Source organism: Vitis vinifera, chromosome 2 (genome assembly GCF_030704535.1).
Source record: "Vitis vinifera cultivar Pinot Noir 40024 chromosome 2, ASM3070453v1".
In the NCBI taxonomy this organism is placed as follows: domain Eukaryota; kingdom Viridiplantae; phylum Streptophyta; class Magnoliopsida; order Vitales; family Vitaceae; genus Vitis; species Vitis vinifera.
Genome location: NC_081806.1, coordinates 11,987,707 through 12,006,847, shown reverse-complemented (window position 1 = coordinate 12,006,847; position 19,141 = coordinate 11,987,707). Strand labels below are relative to the sequence as shown.

Here is a 19,141-nt window from a genome sequence, read left to right as displayed (position 1 = left end):
AGGCTATGTACTACTGTATTAGAGGCCATACATGAGATGGATCGCTTAGATGCTCTATTTAGTGTTGATGCTACTACATAGCTCCAGCCTCCATCAGGAGATGTACGACTTACACGACGAGGGCCTCGTACGAGGGAGATTAGGCATACACCAGTTGTTGCCCGAGTGCGACCATTGACTGACATTAGTCCACCACCTCATTAGCAGCTGACATCATCCATTACTCGATCAGGAGGTGTACGGACTAGAGGGGGAGGGCCTCATACGAGGAGTAGTCCACCACCTCATCAGCAACCGATATCATCCATTACTCGATTAGGAGGTGTAAGGACTAGGGGAGGAGGGCCTCATACGAGGAGTAGTCCACCACCTCATCAGCAACCGATATCATCCATTACTTGATCAGGAGCTATACAGATTAGAGGGCGAGGGGCTCATACGAGAAGGACTAGGCATACATCTGTTCTTAGAGATGCACCATCGACTAACATTAGCCTACCACCTATTCAGGAGACTCCTATTACACCTATGGAGGTGCCATCCACCCCACCTGTAGTACCACTTGTTGCATCATCACCACCATCGATAGAGGCTACATTGGTTCATGAGGAGTTAGTTCATATAGCAAATGATGATCAACAAGGACAAAAGACTAATCGTGGTCGAGGACATGGTAGGAGACTTGGTCGTGGAGCTCATGGAAGGTTACATGTTAGCCCCATAGAGCCAATAGTGGAGCATGCACATCATAGACGTCCACTACAGAAGAGGAAGGCTCCTTCGTGCGGTACACATTGAGGATGTTACTACATATGACTTATATTTTGGATACTATTAGTATTTTGCATATCATTATTTTGGACAAATACTCAAGATGTATGTTTTTACTTGTTATATTTTGGATTAACTAACTTTTTATTAACGTAAGTTCTATAGTATTCTATCTATTTTGGACTTATTTTACACAAAATAGTATTGTTACTATTTTGGAAAGGTGCTGATTTTGACATTTGGTTTACTTGTTTTCATTGGTTTTTTATTGAATGTCAAAATATTGATTATAATGTATACAGGTGATAAACTTTAAACATTTGGTTGTTCAGTAGGTAATACTAATTAAGAGATAGAATTTTTTTTTTCTTTTGTGGAAGGTGTCTCTTGAAGAGACACCTTCAGCATAAATTCGAAATTTTCTACTCTGTATGGAAATTGTGGAAAGTGTCTCTTGAAGAGACACTTTCAGTATAAAGCGAAATTTTTTAACAAATAATGAAAATTGTGGAAAGTGTCTCTTGAAGAGACACCTTTAGTATAATTTTATTTTTTGGGAATGGTTGAATGTCCCTTTTCAAAATTCGAAATTTTCATTGAAAAATTGCGGAAAGTGTCTCTTCAAGAGACACTTTCAGTATAAACCCAATTTTTTAAAAATTATGAAAGGCGTCCGAATATAATTCCATTTTTTTGTAATTATGGAAGGTGTCTCTTGAAGAGACACCTTCAGCATAAATTCAAAATTTTCCACTGTTTGAATGGAAATTGTGGAAAGTGTCTTTTGAACAAGCACTTTCAATACAAACCCAATATTTTTAAAATTGTGGAAGGTATCAAGAGACACCTTTCACAATTCCCAAAAAATGGAATTATATTGAAGGTGTCTCTTGAAGAGACACCTTCCATTATTTTAAAAAAATTGGGTTTATACTGAAAGTGTCTCTTCTCTTAAAGAGACACTTTCCACAATTTTCATACATTGAAGAGAGACATCTTTAGCTTTAAAATCATTTCCACAAATTTTAATACATATTGGATTTTGTGGAATTGTGTAAAGTGTCTTTCCAAGAGACACCTTTAGTATAAATCTAATTTTTTGGAATTCTAGAAGATGTCTCTTCAAGAGACACCTTTGACACCTTTTGTATAAATTAAAATTTTTAGGAATTGTAGAAGGTGTCTCTTCAAGAGACATCTTTAGCTTTAAAATCAAATTCATAAGACATTCAAATTTGTCAAATTGTGGAAAGTGTCTCTTCAAGAGACACCTTTAATGCATATTGGATTTTTTGCCATGTGGAAAGTGTCTTTGCAAGAGACACCTTTAATGCATATTGGATTTTTTGCCACGTGGAAAGTGTTTTTTCAAGAGACACCTTTAATATAAATCCAATTTTCTGGAATTGTAGAAGGTGTCTCTTCAAGAGACACCTTTAGCTTAAATTTAATTCTTTCATGATTTTGAAAATTGTGGAAGGTGCCTCTTCAAAAGATACCTTCCACATGGCCAAAACTGCTGTAAATCTATCAATATTTTTACAACTACCATTTTTTAATTATAATTTTTTAAAATTGCCGCAAAAGTTAAAAAAGCCCGTAGAAGTTGGGCTCAGGCCAAGGCCCAAGCTAGCTTATGAGAAAGTAAGAGCTTGTTTGGGAATTTTTCTATTTAAAAAAAAAAATTGTTCTTAAAAAACAGAAGCATACTTTTTAAATATAAAAAAAAATTTTGAAAACTTGTTTTAAAAATATGATGTTTTCTAAAAATATGTTTTAATTATTTTCATTTGTTTTGTAGAGATTGTTTTTTAAAAAATAATTATACAAATATGAAGAATTATTAAGACTAAAGCACTACAGATAAATGTTATTTTTAATAAATATTTAGAAACACAAAAACCGGTTGAGAACTTTTTAAGTTTCTAAATAAACTTTTGTTTTAAAAAACTTAAAAGAATTATTTTAAAATTGTTTTTGAGAACTATTTCTTAAAATTGTTTTCAAAAACTATTCTTGAGAATTACTTTTGAAAATGTTGTCAAATATGCCTTAATGCACTGTAGAACATGTTTTGTATTCATGTAAATTCAAAACAACTTCTAATAGATTTGTTTCCCAACTACATGATCTCTTATAATTTCCTCTCTCAATGCATGTTGATATCTGTGATTGCCTTATAAAAAATAAGCTTATATCTGTTTTTTATTTATGCCGTTGCAAATTATATTTTTCCTTTGTTTTTTAATTAAATAAGACAATTTGTTTTAAATTGGAATTTTTAAATTAAAAAAATTGAAACGAAAAATAAAAAACACTTGTTGACAAACCTATGTGCTTTTTTCCACTAATTCTTGAAAAATAAAAATTAAATATTCGTTTATGCAATTCTTTTTCTAAATTTTTTTATTAAAATTCTACTTCGACCTTAGATGAACATACAATACAATGTTTTATACAAATATATATAGGTATATGATATGTATCAGTATAAACTCATAATAATAAGAGTCTATCCGACAGTGATTTTAACATAAAAAGTGTTTTTGAAGAAAATTAAGTGTTTGACAAAATTCAAAAAATATTTTTAAAAGTTTTAAAAATCACTTCTGATATTAAAAAATCATTTATAGTGTTTTCTAAATAAACACTTAGAGGGTGTTTGTTTTATTAACTTTTTGCTGAAAATAATTTACTTTTGGTTTTTAAGTTGTTTATTTTTCTATTTTTTCATAACTTATTATAACGTTTTGACTTAATAAAAAACACTAAAATATTTTATTTTTTCTAAATGGGAAAAAGAAATATTTTAGCTTTTCTTTATTTTTCATACTTAATAGAAATAAAATATTACAAAAACAAATAACTTAATACTTAACACTATTAAACACTATTTAGTTTAAAATTCTATTTAGAATTAAGTAAAAAAAAACCAACTACCACCTTAGACATGATTTTTCTAAAAACACTCTTAAAGAAAGAGTTTTCATTAAAAACATTTTAGAGAAAATACTTTTACTAAACACACTTCTAAATAAAATATTTTTATTAAAAATATTTTGAGAAAAAACACCGTGAAATGCATTATTAGAAGACAAGAAGAATGTATTAATACCATGTATTAATACCTATGTATAAAATTCTTTTCGTTATTAAGTAATCTCTCAAATTTATTTTGTATTTGACCGTGATTTTAAAAAACGATTTTAGCATTTTTAAAAGTTGAATGATAAAAATTTTCAAATGTAAAAAAATATTAAAAATGCTTTTTAGGTACACAACCAAACGGACTCTTAATTAGACTAAGGTTTCATTTTATCGTAAAAGGTAATAGAAAAAAAAATGTCGAGAGAAATATAAATTATTTTTTATTTACTATAGAAAGTAGAAGAACAATGAATTGAAACTTTATATATTTTTGAATTCTTGATTTTATATGTAAAAATAAAATAAGAGAAATAAAGTTCAAAAAGCATATAAGAAAATGTTATATTTTTAAATCTATTTTACAGTTTTTAAACAGCTTTTTCAACTTCCTTTTTCTTTTAGATATCTTCAACTTTTCTTTCTTTTTTTTAAGTTTTCCTTTGTATTATCTTTTGTGAAGGGTCATTTCAAAATGAGGGAAAATGCAGACAAGAATTTGAGGGTACAGTTGTGGACAAAACCAGAATCTGCTGTCTTAAGTCTTCAAATGGTCTAATAATGATGTAACTACAATGAGCACATAAATTGAGATGATGATATTGGTGACCCTAATGACTTAGGCTCATAAATTTTGATTCATATATCATTCTACGGCCAATGATAATCATAAGTAAATGTATCATTTCAAACTAAATAAAATTGATAGTGATAGTGTAGTGGATGAGTAAGACCGCATCTGCAGAAGGCAAAAAAAGATGAAGTGTTCCATTTCCATCCATTAAATACACACATATGCTTTATAGAGCTTTGTTGCCTTTTTTTTTTTTTCTTTTTTGGTGCTTTTCCAACATTAGCTGAAGTATAACACATTTATTTAGTAAAAACTTAAACTTGGCAAACCTTGGCATGATAATCACATCCTTGGTAGACTTCCAACCCTTGCTGGCCCAGTTGATCTTCTTTAAAGCAAGCACATCGCTTGCTCATTTTCCCGGTCAAAGCAATTTCTAGAGGCCTTTGAATTAGTCTTGGATAGCCATTGTCACACCAAACCTGGCAAAACGGCCAAAATTCAAATTCATGGTGGAAGTAGATCCACACGTTGGCATGCATTCTTTACAAGCATCTATAAAGAAAGAGTTTGAAATATAACATGGTTGAACAAATATGAAACTGGGTTTAGGAGAGGACTGGCCAGCCTCCTTTCGGGGTCATTGGCCGGCCTGGATTTACAACACTTTGTTAGTGATGGGAAAGTATACCTTTCCACCTTCATCCTGACTCCATCTTGAATTGCAACTAGGTAGCTTTGCTTCTTCACTCTTTTGCTTCTCCAAAAGCTGTGCACCCCTAGCAGCCTTGGCTTCAACTCCTTTCAATTGTTTTGTGGGATTACCATGACTATCGTAGTAAAGACCCACTAGCTTACCAACAAATCTGACAATTACAGGTCAAGACCAAGGAAATATCAAACATTATGCACATCTGTTGAAGTTGCATTTTGCATTACAATATCTCATTATCTCATAAGCCTATATTACATTGCAAAGTGCATCAAGCCCAAATTCTTTATCCAGGTGGTTTTCAACAAATATCAATGAAAGAAGCTAAAATTGCAAAAGTTTGACATAAGGTCAAAATGTAGACAAGCTTATACCTAACCAGTCAGGTTAGACTGGAGCCATTAACTTGACATTTGCATGTATGAACTCCAAAACAAATACAGATAACTAGTAAGGCCATTCCCCCCTCCTTTCCCCCCTTTTGGCTTTACTTAACCTAAATAAATAAGGGGATGTACCCTTAGCCAGTTATCTTTATATCCTGTCTCTCCATATATAGGAAGTGCTGCAAAAAGATTGCTCATAAAGCAGTAGAGATCTAATGTCAAGCACATTAATGATGAGTGATTCAAAAAAAGAAATTATTCTCCTACTTAGATAAGCAAATCAAAAAAAGAAATTATTCTCCTACTTAGATAAGCAAATCCCACAGCAAAGTTCCGCTAAATTTACAAGTTTCACCTGATTTATTGACACAATAGTCCAATCAACTTGATCAGAGGAGTAGATTTAATCCTATAAATTGATATATGAGAGCAAGATATGTACATATCACTGTCCATTTTTTTAAAACCAACTATAGATTTAGAGTTTGAAGACAAATGCCAAGGCTTGTTACTCAAATCTCATGAAAAAACACACCTTATGTCTCATAACAAATACACATATCAAATTCTTATATAAGTTCTATTGGTTGTCATGACATAAAAAATTTCCTAGCAAACAACCACCACCCCGTGTTATTTACAGGTCAAACAATAGAATTTCTCACAAGACTGATTAGGGATTCAGAGTTCAAAACATAATTTCTCAATACACTGGGTAGGGATTTGGAATTCAATATTTCACATCCTGTTCCTATTTTTAGTAGTATGCTACTAAAACCATTACAAAGAAAATGCAAACAGCCAGCTAGATATTTATTGTCAAAAATACAAACAGATTCATTTTCACTTTCCAAAAACCTTAGAAACCAAAATGTAAAATATAAACAGATTCATACTCACTTTCCCAAAAACTTGGAAACCAAATTCATTTCTACAGAAAAGTTAAACAACTGATTTGAGGATATCTGAGTTGTAACATGAAATTGAACTTGTCCATACATGGTTTCTCACAGAAAACATATCATAATGTAAAACATGGTAGTGCAATTTCAAGACACATCATAATGTTCAAAAAGAATCACCGACATCCTAACATTGAAAATTGTTATAGTGCATATCCTTGGACATCTTTCCAATGTTGAATGGCTCCACTGAGTTGTAATTTATAAATCATTAGAAATTAGAAACCTGACATTGTGGGAAATTGTAGAAAATATCAGTGAAACCAGTTAATGGTGGTAAAACAGTGCCTTGTCATGATAACCTAATATTGGTCCCACACCATCAATATGGTGATGGCTTCCCTTTCCACTGATGGTGAACTCAAGAATCAAGATGGTGAACTCTTGCCTTGAAATAATATTGAAAAATGATGAAGCAGTTCAATATAAGAACATCTAAAGAGACCATTAAGTAGAAAAAATAGGGTGATTTGAGTCCTACCATAATCAATTTCAGTTCCTATGTAAACAGGCAAGGATTCACTGAATTTCCACCTGCACCTATCCTAGACCTACTAGCAATGAAATTCATTGAGCTCTCTGAGCCCTTTCTTTGTATTCGAAGATTCCAGAAAGTGCCCCAGCACTTCAGATTAAGCAATAATCTAAGATGGGAAGTAGTGCGAATCTCATATTAAAAGATTGCAGAAATCAACACCAGTGTGAAATCTTGTTAAATAGCTGTCACAACCAACAGCAGCTTTTCTTTAATCACCAAGCCATAATGACAGAAATTGAACATGAGATTTGGCCACATTTATGTCCAGAAATCTCAGAAAAAGCCAGATGCTTCGAAGTAGCATAATTGACTATGCAAAATCTTTTATCTTTCTCAAGATTTTGGCAATTCCTTATAGTGGATCCTTCAATTGTCCAACCAAAAAGCAGATAGTTTCCTAACCATGTACTCTTTTGATTACGGGTATTTGTTAAGGAATTTTTACGATTTTGAGATTTGAATGTTGATTTTGGGGCTGACTTTTAGTTGCATTGGTGTTTCTGGTTGTCCTTGTCTCCTAGTGTTTCAATTGCAGTTTTGTGTGTTATTTTTAGATCGATTCTATATGTTGGACATCCTGCATGATTTGTAATCAACAAATTGTTCTTTCTGTTCGATATAATACTAGTCATTAAAATTATTATTAAAAAAAAACTATAAATAAAGAATAAAAAATTATTGAATTTGGAGCTTGAATAAATAAATACATAATTATAGATTTTCTAAAATTATATATCTGTACTACATGTCTGACACCCTTAGTAAAAGTTAGGATTCCATCCCTAGAGACAACAGACACACTAGTTCATTTCTAAGAATTTCAAAGAGATTTCTATTACCAAAATTGAAATAAGGAAAAACTATCTCAACATTTTTCCCTATTTCAACATCTTTATTAGAAACTCTTCCTCCAACCAACTCTTGCTACCCATTCTGAATGATGTGCAAGATTTGAAAATTCCTAGCAGGGGGAAAGTAAAGTAAGAAAAAAGGAGAGAAGAAATTTTTGTTTAATGTACAACTCACATATAGCTTCTGAAGTAGAAATCCCGCCATTCAACAACACTCTTCACCTACAAAAACAAAATTCTTGAATCATACACAAAACACTTGACAGTTGTACCAGCACCCAGCATGACACTTGCAACAAAACATTGATGAGTGGTCCCCAATAATCAGAATGCTGTATTAAGCATAGCCATCAATTCTCACAATGTACATTGGCTATTGTTTTCTTATTTTCTTGTATCGTGCATTGTAAGTTTTTTTATATGGTGAAAAATAAATACAAAAAAAATGTACACATGCTCATATATATTGGAAGCATGAAGTGTAGATATAACCAATTTCATTCAAGATATAAGATTTAAAGAATTAAACAATATTATACCATATCTAAACATTGAATACTAGAGTTTGAAAAAGGTTCAATTTAAAAAAAAAATGAGTTTAATGTATATGGTCATCACAAAATTCACAAATATAAACTTTTAAAATTTTCCTATTTGATTTTTAGTTCCAAGTTCTAATTAGGCATAGGTACTTATGTGTTGTTGATATACATGTCTCATGTGTCATCTCCAAAGTTCCAACTTTTTATATTTGGCATCATTCATTCCTCAATAAAAAACTAATATATAAAGACAACTTTTATTCACCACTCGCTCATTTTCATATCCAAACCATTCAAATGAAACTTCTTCAATATTCATTGCAAGCATAAATTTACTTAACTATTATAGTATTTGATAACAATAATGTAGCTCTTCATATAGAATTATTTTACTTCTCTATCCTTTTTATGATCAATTTATAACCTTTCTATAAACAATTAACATAATAATCCTTTAAAAAACAAATCTTGAATTTCATTTTTTCTTAAATATTACAAAAAAATAGTTGAATGTGTATGTATCATTGATCATTGCATCACATATTGTATCATGTATTATTTATGTATTGTAAGATACGCTTAAGATAAGATACAGATTTTGATACATATCAATTCCATAAAATAAAATAAAAAATGTATCCTATCATGGTATTGTATCACGTATCATAAGTTTTTGACAACTATGGTATTAAGAACATTAAAACTGTTAAAAATACAAGGCAAAGAAGTCCAACATTGAGATATCAAGCCTAAAAAGGAAACAGCAAGCGAAATTATATTACAGAAGGATGATGCATGAGCAACACTACCTATGCATGATGCAAGATAGTTCCTTCCAAGACAAAATTGAGTCTCACAAAAAATGGTGGGTCCACACACATGCCAAACTCAACAACTACTCATGTTTCCCAGACAAAAGGCATTTGTCTCTGATATGTACACTAGAAGTAAAAAATAACACCATAAGCACTTCATTTCAAAGAAACATTATCCTCCTAAAGAGGTAAAATTAACGTCTGTCAACAACATATTGCAACTATATCCACCTATTTCTGTCCATTTTTAGATTCCCAATTTTGGTAGCTAGCAGGTTGGAGAAGTTCCTAAGGTAATTCTTTGGGTGGCTATAGGCAAATAATTTAAGTATCATAAAGGATTGGGGCTCGGTTTGTGTGCCAGAAGAGGAAGGGGCACATGGAGAAGCAGGATTCAGGCATTAGGCCAGTCATTATGAATCAAGCTTTAGCATGGAAAAGGTTATAGAATTTTATTGTGGAAAGCAGGAGTCAGTGAAAGAAAGTGGTTGTCAGGTAGAAGTTTGGGGATGCAAACAAAGATAGACCCAAAAAAATTAGAGAAGTCAGTGAGTTGGCATAGGGCTCAGGAAGGATATAGAACAACCTAGTTTCCCTTGTGAACAAAGTGAGATTTAGGGTGGACAAGAAGGGCATGTAAAAGTTAGGAAGGTTACTTGGTGTAGAGAGCCCACAAAATGAGTTTCCTTCCCCCTTTGGCCTAGTGGTGAACAAAGAAACTTATGTAGAGGATTTTGCCAAATCTTGATTTGGAACTTTGTGTTTTATTCAGAAATTAAATAATGCGAATTTTAGCATGTTTCCTAACAGAACTTTCTAAGTGAAATCTTATTCTTAAGAGATGATGAATATAGGGGCTTAATTTCCTATCTAGCAGAGAGTGAGTCCCTTGGATTCCCACTGAAGTAACTTTTCCTCAGCAGATGGTTGATCCTTGATGAGCCACAGGTTAATTAATAAGTGAGAATTTGATTATGCCCAAAAGATGTAGCTAGAAGGATTTGAGGGAAGGAGTTGCCAAGTAATTAACGAGTTGCAAACTTTTTGTCTTACACCTCTGGAATTTGCTATGCAATGTCTAGGAGTCCAGATCTCGAGAGAGTTGTTCTATGGCTGGTTACTGAAAACTAGGTCTAAAGGAATCAAAGAGAACTTGAAGGTGTCCCTCATGCCATCTTTTGGCGTACTGAAAAGAATGAAATTAAAAAATTTTGAAGATCAGGAGCTCCCAATTTTTATGTTGCGACAATTTTTTATTGATTCATCTCTCTATATGGAATAGGGAAGAAACCCATTAGATTGGATCTTTGTTGTTGTTGTCATTCTATTGGTTTAGATTTGACAATTTTTCTCCTAAGATTACAGGTTGAAAACTACTTCACTACCAAGTACCACCAAATCTTATAATAACATATTTGTGTTAAATACACAAAAGTTGAAGTTAAGGTAAATATGCAGTTTCAGATTTGGTTAAGTAATGACAAAATTAATAATTGAATTAAATGTTTAAAAAAATGTAAAACATTGAAGAAAGTTTTGAACACCATTTCCACTTTGGTGTCCACTTTCCACCTTTATTAGATTTTCTATTATATTATAACAAGGCTTTTGTGCTTATAAAGAATAAAGCTATTTCTCCTAACCCTAGCAAGGGGGATGCACACCAAGAGAAAAAAATTATTTTGTTATAACTTCACAATTGTGAGCAAGAAAAGTAGAGGTTGAGGATTCAAGTTGTTAAGCCTTAATATGGTTTGAAAGTGATCCACTAAGGAGCACAAGGGGGGTGTTGCATTGTGGACGTAAAGAGGACATGAAGAAGACATGTGAGTGTTGGTCAGTGTAAGAATCATCGGGGAGTAACATCCAGAACATGTAAAACAGTGTATGCTTCCTTTAAAGTGAGTGGATTTTTGTTGTAGTCAATAGATACATGATTTGTGCATCTGTGAAGGCTAAGGCAATCTTTGTACATAATTTTTCATGTATATCCAGTGTTTTACATGTGATTGCATTTTTCTTGAATATCAGAACAGATCAATTCTCGTAGGGCTAATCTAAACGACATAATTGAATCTCATTAATCAATTTGAGATAGGCTTAAATGTTATTAATCTATAAGATATCCCATTTGGACATAAAATTAGAGGACCACCTATTCATCTGCTCTCTACGTAATTCCATGCATCAAGAATGGAACCTTATAGTTGTTTCCCACCCTTTTTTTTGTTCCCTCCTTTTCAGACTATTTGAAAAGTTGTATCCAGTTGCTATCATGGGTAACATTGTCCCAATACTTTGTTCTCCTTTTTCTTAATAAATAAATTGCATTATTTAAAGGGAAAAAAAAAAAAAAAAACAAACAAAAAGAGTGACAAAAATGTGCACATACAAACTACAAAAGTACATGTAAAGGTGTGAGAGCAAATAACATCAATTACCTCAGTGCTCGATAAACCACGCAATGAGTCAGTAAGTCCATCTCCTGTTAATTAAAAAAAGGGCAGAAAATTAATAAAGAAGCAAAAAGCTATAACACATGAATAAAAGCAATTATTGCTTTTGGAGCAAAAATTCTACTGTTGTTATAGGTTACCATCCCTATTATTATTACTAAAACACTGCTCCAGATATTCACATGTGCATTTAGTTGTGACGATGACATAAAGAGTGATATAAACTCCGTACAGTATGAATTTGACGAGTCTACTTGCTCATTTTCAGTTTAAAAGAAACCATTGCATCCTGAATGTAAAACACAATGCCTTTACAAAATAAAATGACTTGATGATTCTTTTGTAGAAACTGAGTAATTCTAGGAAATATACTTTGATTTGGCTTCATTTGAAGGAATAAAATGGGCCTCACTCATTCTAAATAATTACTATTATAGCTGTAGCACTATTGCTTTCTATGTTTTTTCACCAAGATGTACTGAAAAGTTAGGAGGTTATTGTAGAAAAAAGGATTAGGAGAAGACAAGAATTTAAAGAAAAGAAATAGACTTTAAACAAAAAAGGGTAGAAATTAATAATAATAATAATAATAATAATAATAAAATTAAGTTCCCAAAGACTTTGTTGTTCAGAACTTGCCAATATTCTTGGCATCACTCTCAACGCTTTACATAAGCTTATCTCCTAACTATAATGAATTAAAAACAAACAAACAAACAAACAAACCATTACCTAACCCAATAAAAATAATTGGAAATCAACCTGATCCCTCTGACAACTCTCCATTACATCTACATGCAATTTTGAAACTTGCACAATAACAGAGTATCATCAGCCAGAATTGCAGACTCCTAGAATTTGGGTGTACACACAATGCTGAGCACCACACTAACATATGACATGCTAATGTGAAGACCAGCCATGAGCTACATAAAAAGCCTTCAGGTTGGCCTTCATTTTTTTTTTTGTTTTAGTCCTCTTTACATGTCAATAATCCTTTAGTTTCAAATCAATATAAATAAAAATAAATAAACAAGATGCATCAACTGAAATGTGAAACTATTCTTTGACAAAATTGTAGATGTTTCTAAATACACCTAAACCTTTTCAGACTATACCCAGCAGCAAACAATACCCAGCTCACAGCTTGTAAAGAATGTCAAGGAGGTAATTTCAGTTATAACTTAAACAACACCAAATATTAAAAAATAAATATAAAAAAATAAAAAAATAAAAATAAAACAAAACAAACAAACAAACATCTGTGCAGTTTGAAAGGACCATAGAACAGAAACACATTACTTAGTGTAATTCGAACTAATAACAAAAATTACAGATCCTAAATGCCTAAATGCTTTTCTGAAAAACAATTGTACAATATCAAGGCTAAAAAATAGTCATACTATGAAATTATCTCCGAAATTCATAACCGGAAACGAATTCATAAATATTTGATGTGGGGGAACGGTAGGAGGCAAAGAAAACAGAATTGGAAGGGAAGAAAACATGTAAAATTATTTTCTCAGTTATCCATCAGAGTCCTCCAAGAGGCCTGAGGAATCCACCTCAAGTGATAGAATTAAGTCATAACAAAATAAGCAACAAACAATTTTTTTCATAAAATAATTCTACTCTTCTTGGAAATTACGAGTACGTAACTTACAGAAAGAGGTTTGACAAGGGACAGCACCTAAACCTTGAACAATGTTTATATGTGATCTAGCTACATGTGGGTCAAGGTCTAGGAAAGGTTATGGTTCTAGGTTTTTATGATGGAAACTGATTATTAGGGTTGAAGGCACACTTTAGAAGATAAACAGCTATGATTTTTAGATTGCAATTAATTTAGGATTTTTAATGACAGCCTAAATGCACAAATATGTTTAGGAATATGGCCTTTTGAATAAAAAGGAAGAAAAAAAAAACTGGAAACAGAAGAGCAGAAAATTAGGGGAAAGAAGTATCTAGGAAATTGCACATTCAACGAGAAATAGGATATTAAAAAATTCTATAATCAAACTCTAATCTTGTTTTACAATCAAATAATGGAATTATCCAGATTAAAGATTTTCCATGTGCTATCTCTATTCATTTTCCTATAGTGCCACAAGTCGAAGCAAATTCATGTTGCAAATCCAAAACATTTATTTCTTGTGTTGTTTAGTTCGTCCCGTTAAGTTAGGACTTAGGAGCAACTTTGTCTTACAATAAGACTAAAGCATAGCTAGCAGAAAAAAAAAATGAAAACTGGGGATGTGGAAATCCAAATGAATTGGGCAATATATCTATATGGGTATAACAGACATTAAACCTTACATAACTCTTAGGACTTAGCAAGACTAACTAAAAAAATAAACATTGATATTTTACCTGAAAAATTTCCTGAAACAAATGCACGCGAAGCATCCCTGAAATTATAAGGACCAAAGTTAAGAGCTATGAGCATGTAAGCATAGATATAATTTTCAAAGCAAAGGAAACAAACAGTTGAAAATGAAAGTATAAGACAATGTGAAGCAAATGTGAGCTTGAAACAGGAATCCCAAGGCACGCTGCCTGAGCATATGAGTTTAGTTGTAGACTTGCGGGAAAAGGAACAACTAAGAAATATATAGACAGAAACCTATTAAGAAGCAAGAGGCTTGGAATTCATTGGATTTCTGGGATAAGGAAGAGAGGGTTCGCGAATTGTCCTTGGAAGAGGAAGAACCTAGGAAGGAGGCTAGAGAGATGTATAAGAAGTGGGTCCTTTTAGAAGAAATGTCATGGAGGCAGAAGTCCAGGGAAATTTGGCTGAAAGAGGGGGATAGAAATACAAGGTTTTTTCATCAGATGACTAATGCTTATAGAAGAAGGAATCAGATGAATAGAGTCAAAGTGAATGGGAGATGGTACAATGAGGAAAGGGAGATCAAAGAGGAGATATGCAGGGTGTACCAGGGGTTGCTGGCAGATCCGGGGGGGTGGAAGCCCAGGATAGATGCCTTGATGTTTGAAAGGTTGGAAGAGGGGGATGTGGAGGGGCTGGAGAAGCCTTTCATGGAGGAGGAGGTTTTTAGGGCGTTGTCAGGCTGTTGTGGCGAGAAAGCGCCAGGCCTTGACGGTTTTTCAATGGCCTTTAGGCAATTTTCGTGGGATTTTGTTAAAGAAGAGGTTATGAACTTCTTTAGGCAATTTCATGAGACTGGGAACTTTGTAAGAAGTTTGAATGCAACTTTCCTAGCGTTGATTCCTAAGAAAGGGGGGGCAGAGGACTTGAAGGATTTTAGGCCAATTAGCTTGGTGGGAGGGTTGTATAAGTGGCTAGCTAAGGTGTTGGCTAATAGAATGAAGGGTGTCTTAGCCAAGGTCATCTCAACATCCCAAAACGCTTTTGTGGAGGGATGGCAGATTATGGACGCAGTGCTGGTCGCTAATGAGGCAATTGACTCCATTGTGAAAAGCAATAGAGGGGCAATTCTCTGTAAATTAGACATTGAGAAAGCCTATGATCACGTGGACTGGGATTTTCTTTTAGCAGTGATGGAGAAGATGGGGTTTAGGGAAAGATGGTGCAGGTGGATAAAGTGGTGTCTATCCACTATTAGGTACTCAGTTATGGTGAATGGAAGCCCTACCGGTTTTTTCCAAAGCTCAAGGGGGTTAAGGCAAGGTGACCCCCTGTCGCCGTACCTATTTGTAGTGGTGATGAAGGCTTTTAGTGTTTTGATAAAGAAGGCAGTGGCTGGGGGGTTTTTGGTGCCTTGTTTGATTCGGGGAAGAAGAGGCGAAGGGGTCCAGATATCACATTTGTTGTTTGCTGATGATACGCTGATATTTTGTGAAGCAAAGGAGGATCAGTTATTGTATTTGGGCTGGTTGTTAATGTGGTTTGAGGCAATTTCAAGGTTAAGAGTAAATCTGGAGAAAAATGAGCTGATTCCGGTTGGTAGAGTTGAGAATGTGGATGAGTTGGCTGATGAGTTTGGTTATAGGGTGGGAAAACTACCTTCCACTTATTTAGGAATGCCGTTAGGCGCCCCGTTTAAAAGCGTTGCAACGTGGGATGAAATAGAAGAAAGATTCAGAAAGAAATTGGCTATGTGGAAACGTTAGTACATTTCAAAAGGGGGGAGGATTACTCTAGTGCGTAGTACCTTGTCAAATTTACCGATTTATTTTATGTCAATTTTCCAAATGCCTAGAGTGGTTAGAATCAGATTGGAGAAGATTCAAAGGGACTTTTTGTGGGGTGGCAGGGCTCTTGAGCACAAACCACATTTAGTAAGATGGTCAATTGTGTGTTCAGACAAAAGAAGCGGAGGGTTGGGGGTTAAGAGTCTTGGGGCCTTCAATAGGGCTCTCCTTGGCAAATGGGTTTGGCGTTTTGCAAATGAAAGAAAGGCTCTTTGGAACCAAGTGATCAGAGGGAAATACGGGGAGGAAAGAGGAGGGTGGAGATCTTGTGAGTCTAGGGAGGCCTATGGGTTTGGGTTGTGGAAGGCAATAAGTAAAATGGGACATCAAGTGACCCCTTTTGTTGGCTTTGTGGTGGGTGATGGTGAGAAAGTGAAGTTTTGGAAAGACAAATGGTGTGAAACCATCCCTCTGAGCAAGACTTTTCCTTCTTTATTTGTTTTAGCTTCGAACAAAGAGGCTTGGGTAAATGAAGTGTGGACAGCCGAGGGGGAATGGGGGGGAAGTTGGAACCCTTGTTTCAATAGACCTTTCAACGATTGGGAGTTGGAAGAAGTGGAAAGGCTATTTTGTTGCTTGGAGGGGAAGAAGGTTAGGGGGATGAGGAGGATACGGTGAAGTGGATGGCATCAAAGGATGGGGATTTCTCGGTGAAATCTTTGTATAGGACCATGCAGCCGGGGTCTCTTGCTTTCTTCCCTTCAAAAATTATATGGAACTCTTGTGTGCAGCCCAAATTGAGCTTTTTTGCGTGGGAGGCTTCTTGGGGGAGAGTTCTAACCTTGGATTGCTTGCAAAAGAGAGGTTGGGTTATGGCAAATAGATGTTTTCTTTGCCATAAGAGTGAGGAGACAATTGACCACCTTCTTATCCATTGTGAAAAAACGAGGGAAGTATGGATGGTGTTCCTTTCCTTTTTTGGCGTTTCGTGGGTTTTCCCCCGTTCGGTCAAGGAAACCCTTTTAGGGTGGAGGGGTTCTTTTGTGGGAAAGAAAAGGAAGGTGGCGTGGCAATTGGGACCGTTATGCTTGTTTTGGGTTATTTGGAAGGATAGAAATTCAATTGCATTTGAGGATTGTGGGCTGTCCATTCAAAGGCTAAAAGTATCTTTTGTGGTCGGAAACCAAATTGTGGATAAAGATGGTCCTTCGACCTTAATAGATTTTATAGATTGGGTGTGTATGCGTTAAGGGAGAGGTTTTTTTGTTTTGCCTTGTCCTTTGATGTTTGGGCCCTTTTGTAAGGGGGTAAGTCCCTTTATATTGTAATTCGGTGGGTCGCCTCTTTAGCGCCTCTTTGCAATACAATTTTATACTTATTGATAAAATATATATATATATATATATATATATATATATATATATAGACAGAAACCTATTAAAAAAAATTGACAATAATAATAATAAAAAAACTTACAATTTGAAATAGCTTGTTATGCATTTTAACTTGAGACAAAAATCATAGGTTCCTTTGAAGCACAAAGGATGTAGGGAACAGAAGTTTAATGTCAAAGAAACATGAAACAATGTTAACCCTACCTTGAAAACACTGTTAGAAAAGGAAAACTTGTACTAAATCTAGAATCCAGCCCCAAAAATGGATTAAACCTCAGTTAGAGCTGAGAAGGTAAAATTTCAAATTTCAAAATTTAAAATTTAAAAAAGATCACCTCAATTAAGTAAATAGTTTAAGTGGATAGCCTGAGGTCCAAGTATTGAGAAACCTAAGATTTGATCATTTTAACGAATTTTAATGTGTTTCCCTGTGCTTTCCAAGCAACCAATCAGATGATAAGGGGAGGATGAAATAGAACTAACCTTCCAGAAAAATGATTGTAGCCGCCTCCCAAGCCGTAATGAGATTTTCCTTTGGTTACATCAAAAACAGACCTGATTCACGGGGGGTGGGGGGGGGGGGGGGGGGGAGGAAGAGAGTAGTATTAACAAAAAAGATGGGTTATGTTTTCTGGGGAACCAAGCACACGATTTTGATGAAGAGAGAAAAAGTACCCGAGAATTGCCAAAAGGATGGGCAAGGAATCATTGGCTCCATTATGTAGAGCCAGCTCTTGAGCAGTAAATAACCTCTGCACAACAAGTGAGTGAATGGAAAAATAAAATGATAAAAAGAACCAGAAGAAGAAGAAAAGCGGGGGATTTACCAATGGAGAAGATGGGAAGGGTTTGGAGCTGAAGGAAAGGCCGAGGAGAAGAACGAGGAGCGAGATTGAAACTGCAATTCCAGCAAAATTGGTTTGTGATCTTACCTTCTCCCTCTCCCTCTCTGTCTCCACCATTGATTTAGGCAAAGCTATGGGACTGATTCCACTGAAATTTGATCGTCTTTCAATTCTAACAACAGGGTTTTGGAAAATATAGGTAGTATTAGAACTCCATGCAAACTTCCAAGTCAGGATATTGACCCCAGTGAATTTTAGCCTTTTTAGGTCAAGTTTGGTGAGGGAAACTACGAGGAAAGAAAGAAAGAAAAAAAAAATCTTTCCTCTCTAGTTTCCTAGAACCGAACATAGAATAAGTTTTCCGTCCAACGTTCCCAAAATCAAATAATCTCCCTTTTTTTTTTTTGCTTTAATGGTTATTTTCGAAAAGAATTGAATAGAACAATTGGGAGGAGAAAAATGATATAAAAAAATGAAAAATATTGTTTGAAATTTTCATTAATCCTAAAATTTAATTATTTTATTACCTTTATATGCAACATAATTTTATCGTATTTGACAACGATTCTAAGGAGCACTACTAATTTTTGAAATCTTTTTTTTTTTTTTTATTTTAGGGAAATAAGCATTGGATGATATTTTTCAAGACATTTTAAAAAATCTAAAAAATAACCTAGAGTGATTCTTTCAAAAAGCACTTTTCTTTTAATATAGAAATGTTTGTTGCATTAAAAGACTTAACTCGTCAAATTACACAACTTAAGCATAAACTTGCTTGATTATTTAGAGGTTTTTTTTGTTTGTTCTAATATTGAAACATATTTTTGTTATATAAAATTGTTTTAGATTGAATTTGTACATTTTATTAACTAATTTTTTTTATTGTAACTCGTATACTTAAAGGATGTTTGATAAAACTTAATACTTATTACTTAATAATTTAAGTTGACTTTAAGTTAAATTATATTTAATTTGTTAACTTAAAATTTATATTTAATTCTTATTTTAAATATTAAGATTATTTGATAAATTTAA

General features: G+C 33.7%; 1 protein-coding gene across 1 annotated transcript; it reads right to left on the bottom strand.

The window, feature by feature from the left end:
• Positions 1 to 4,655: 4,655 nt before the first annotated feature.
• LOC100267661 (membrane-associated progesterone-binding protein 4) lies at positions 4,656 to 18,590 on the bottom strand. Its single transcript, XM_010664541.3, has 8 exons — positions 18,089 to 18,590; positions 17,937 to 18,013; positions 17,745 to 17,816; positions 14,122 to 14,159; positions 11,737 to 11,780; positions 8,114 to 8,160; positions 5,181 to 5,355; positions 4,656 to 4,971 (listed from the first exon to the last, which is right to left on the bottom strand). The coding sequence occupies exons 1-8, from the start codon at positions 18,221 to 18,223 to the stop codon at positions 4,804 to 4,806; spliced, it is 756 nt and encodes a 251-aa protein (XP_010662843.1). The 5' UTR covers positions 18,224 to 18,590; the 3' UTR covers positions 4,656 to 4,803.
• Positions 18,591 to 19,141: the final 551 nt, after the last annotated feature.

Coding starts and splice junctions, on each gene's coding strand:
- LOC100267661 (XM_010664541.3), bottom strand. CDS start 18,223: ATGGTGGAGACAGAGAGGGAGAGGGAGAAGGTAAGATCACAAACCAAT. Junction 8,161..11,736: donor GTGGTTTATCGAGCACTGAG/GTAATTGATGTT, acceptor TTGTTTTTGTAG/GTGAAGAGTGTTGTTGAATG. Junction 4,972..5,180: donor GTCAGGATGAAGGTGGAAAG/GTATACTTTCCC, acceptor CCGTTTTGCCAG/GTTTGGTGTGACAATGGCTA.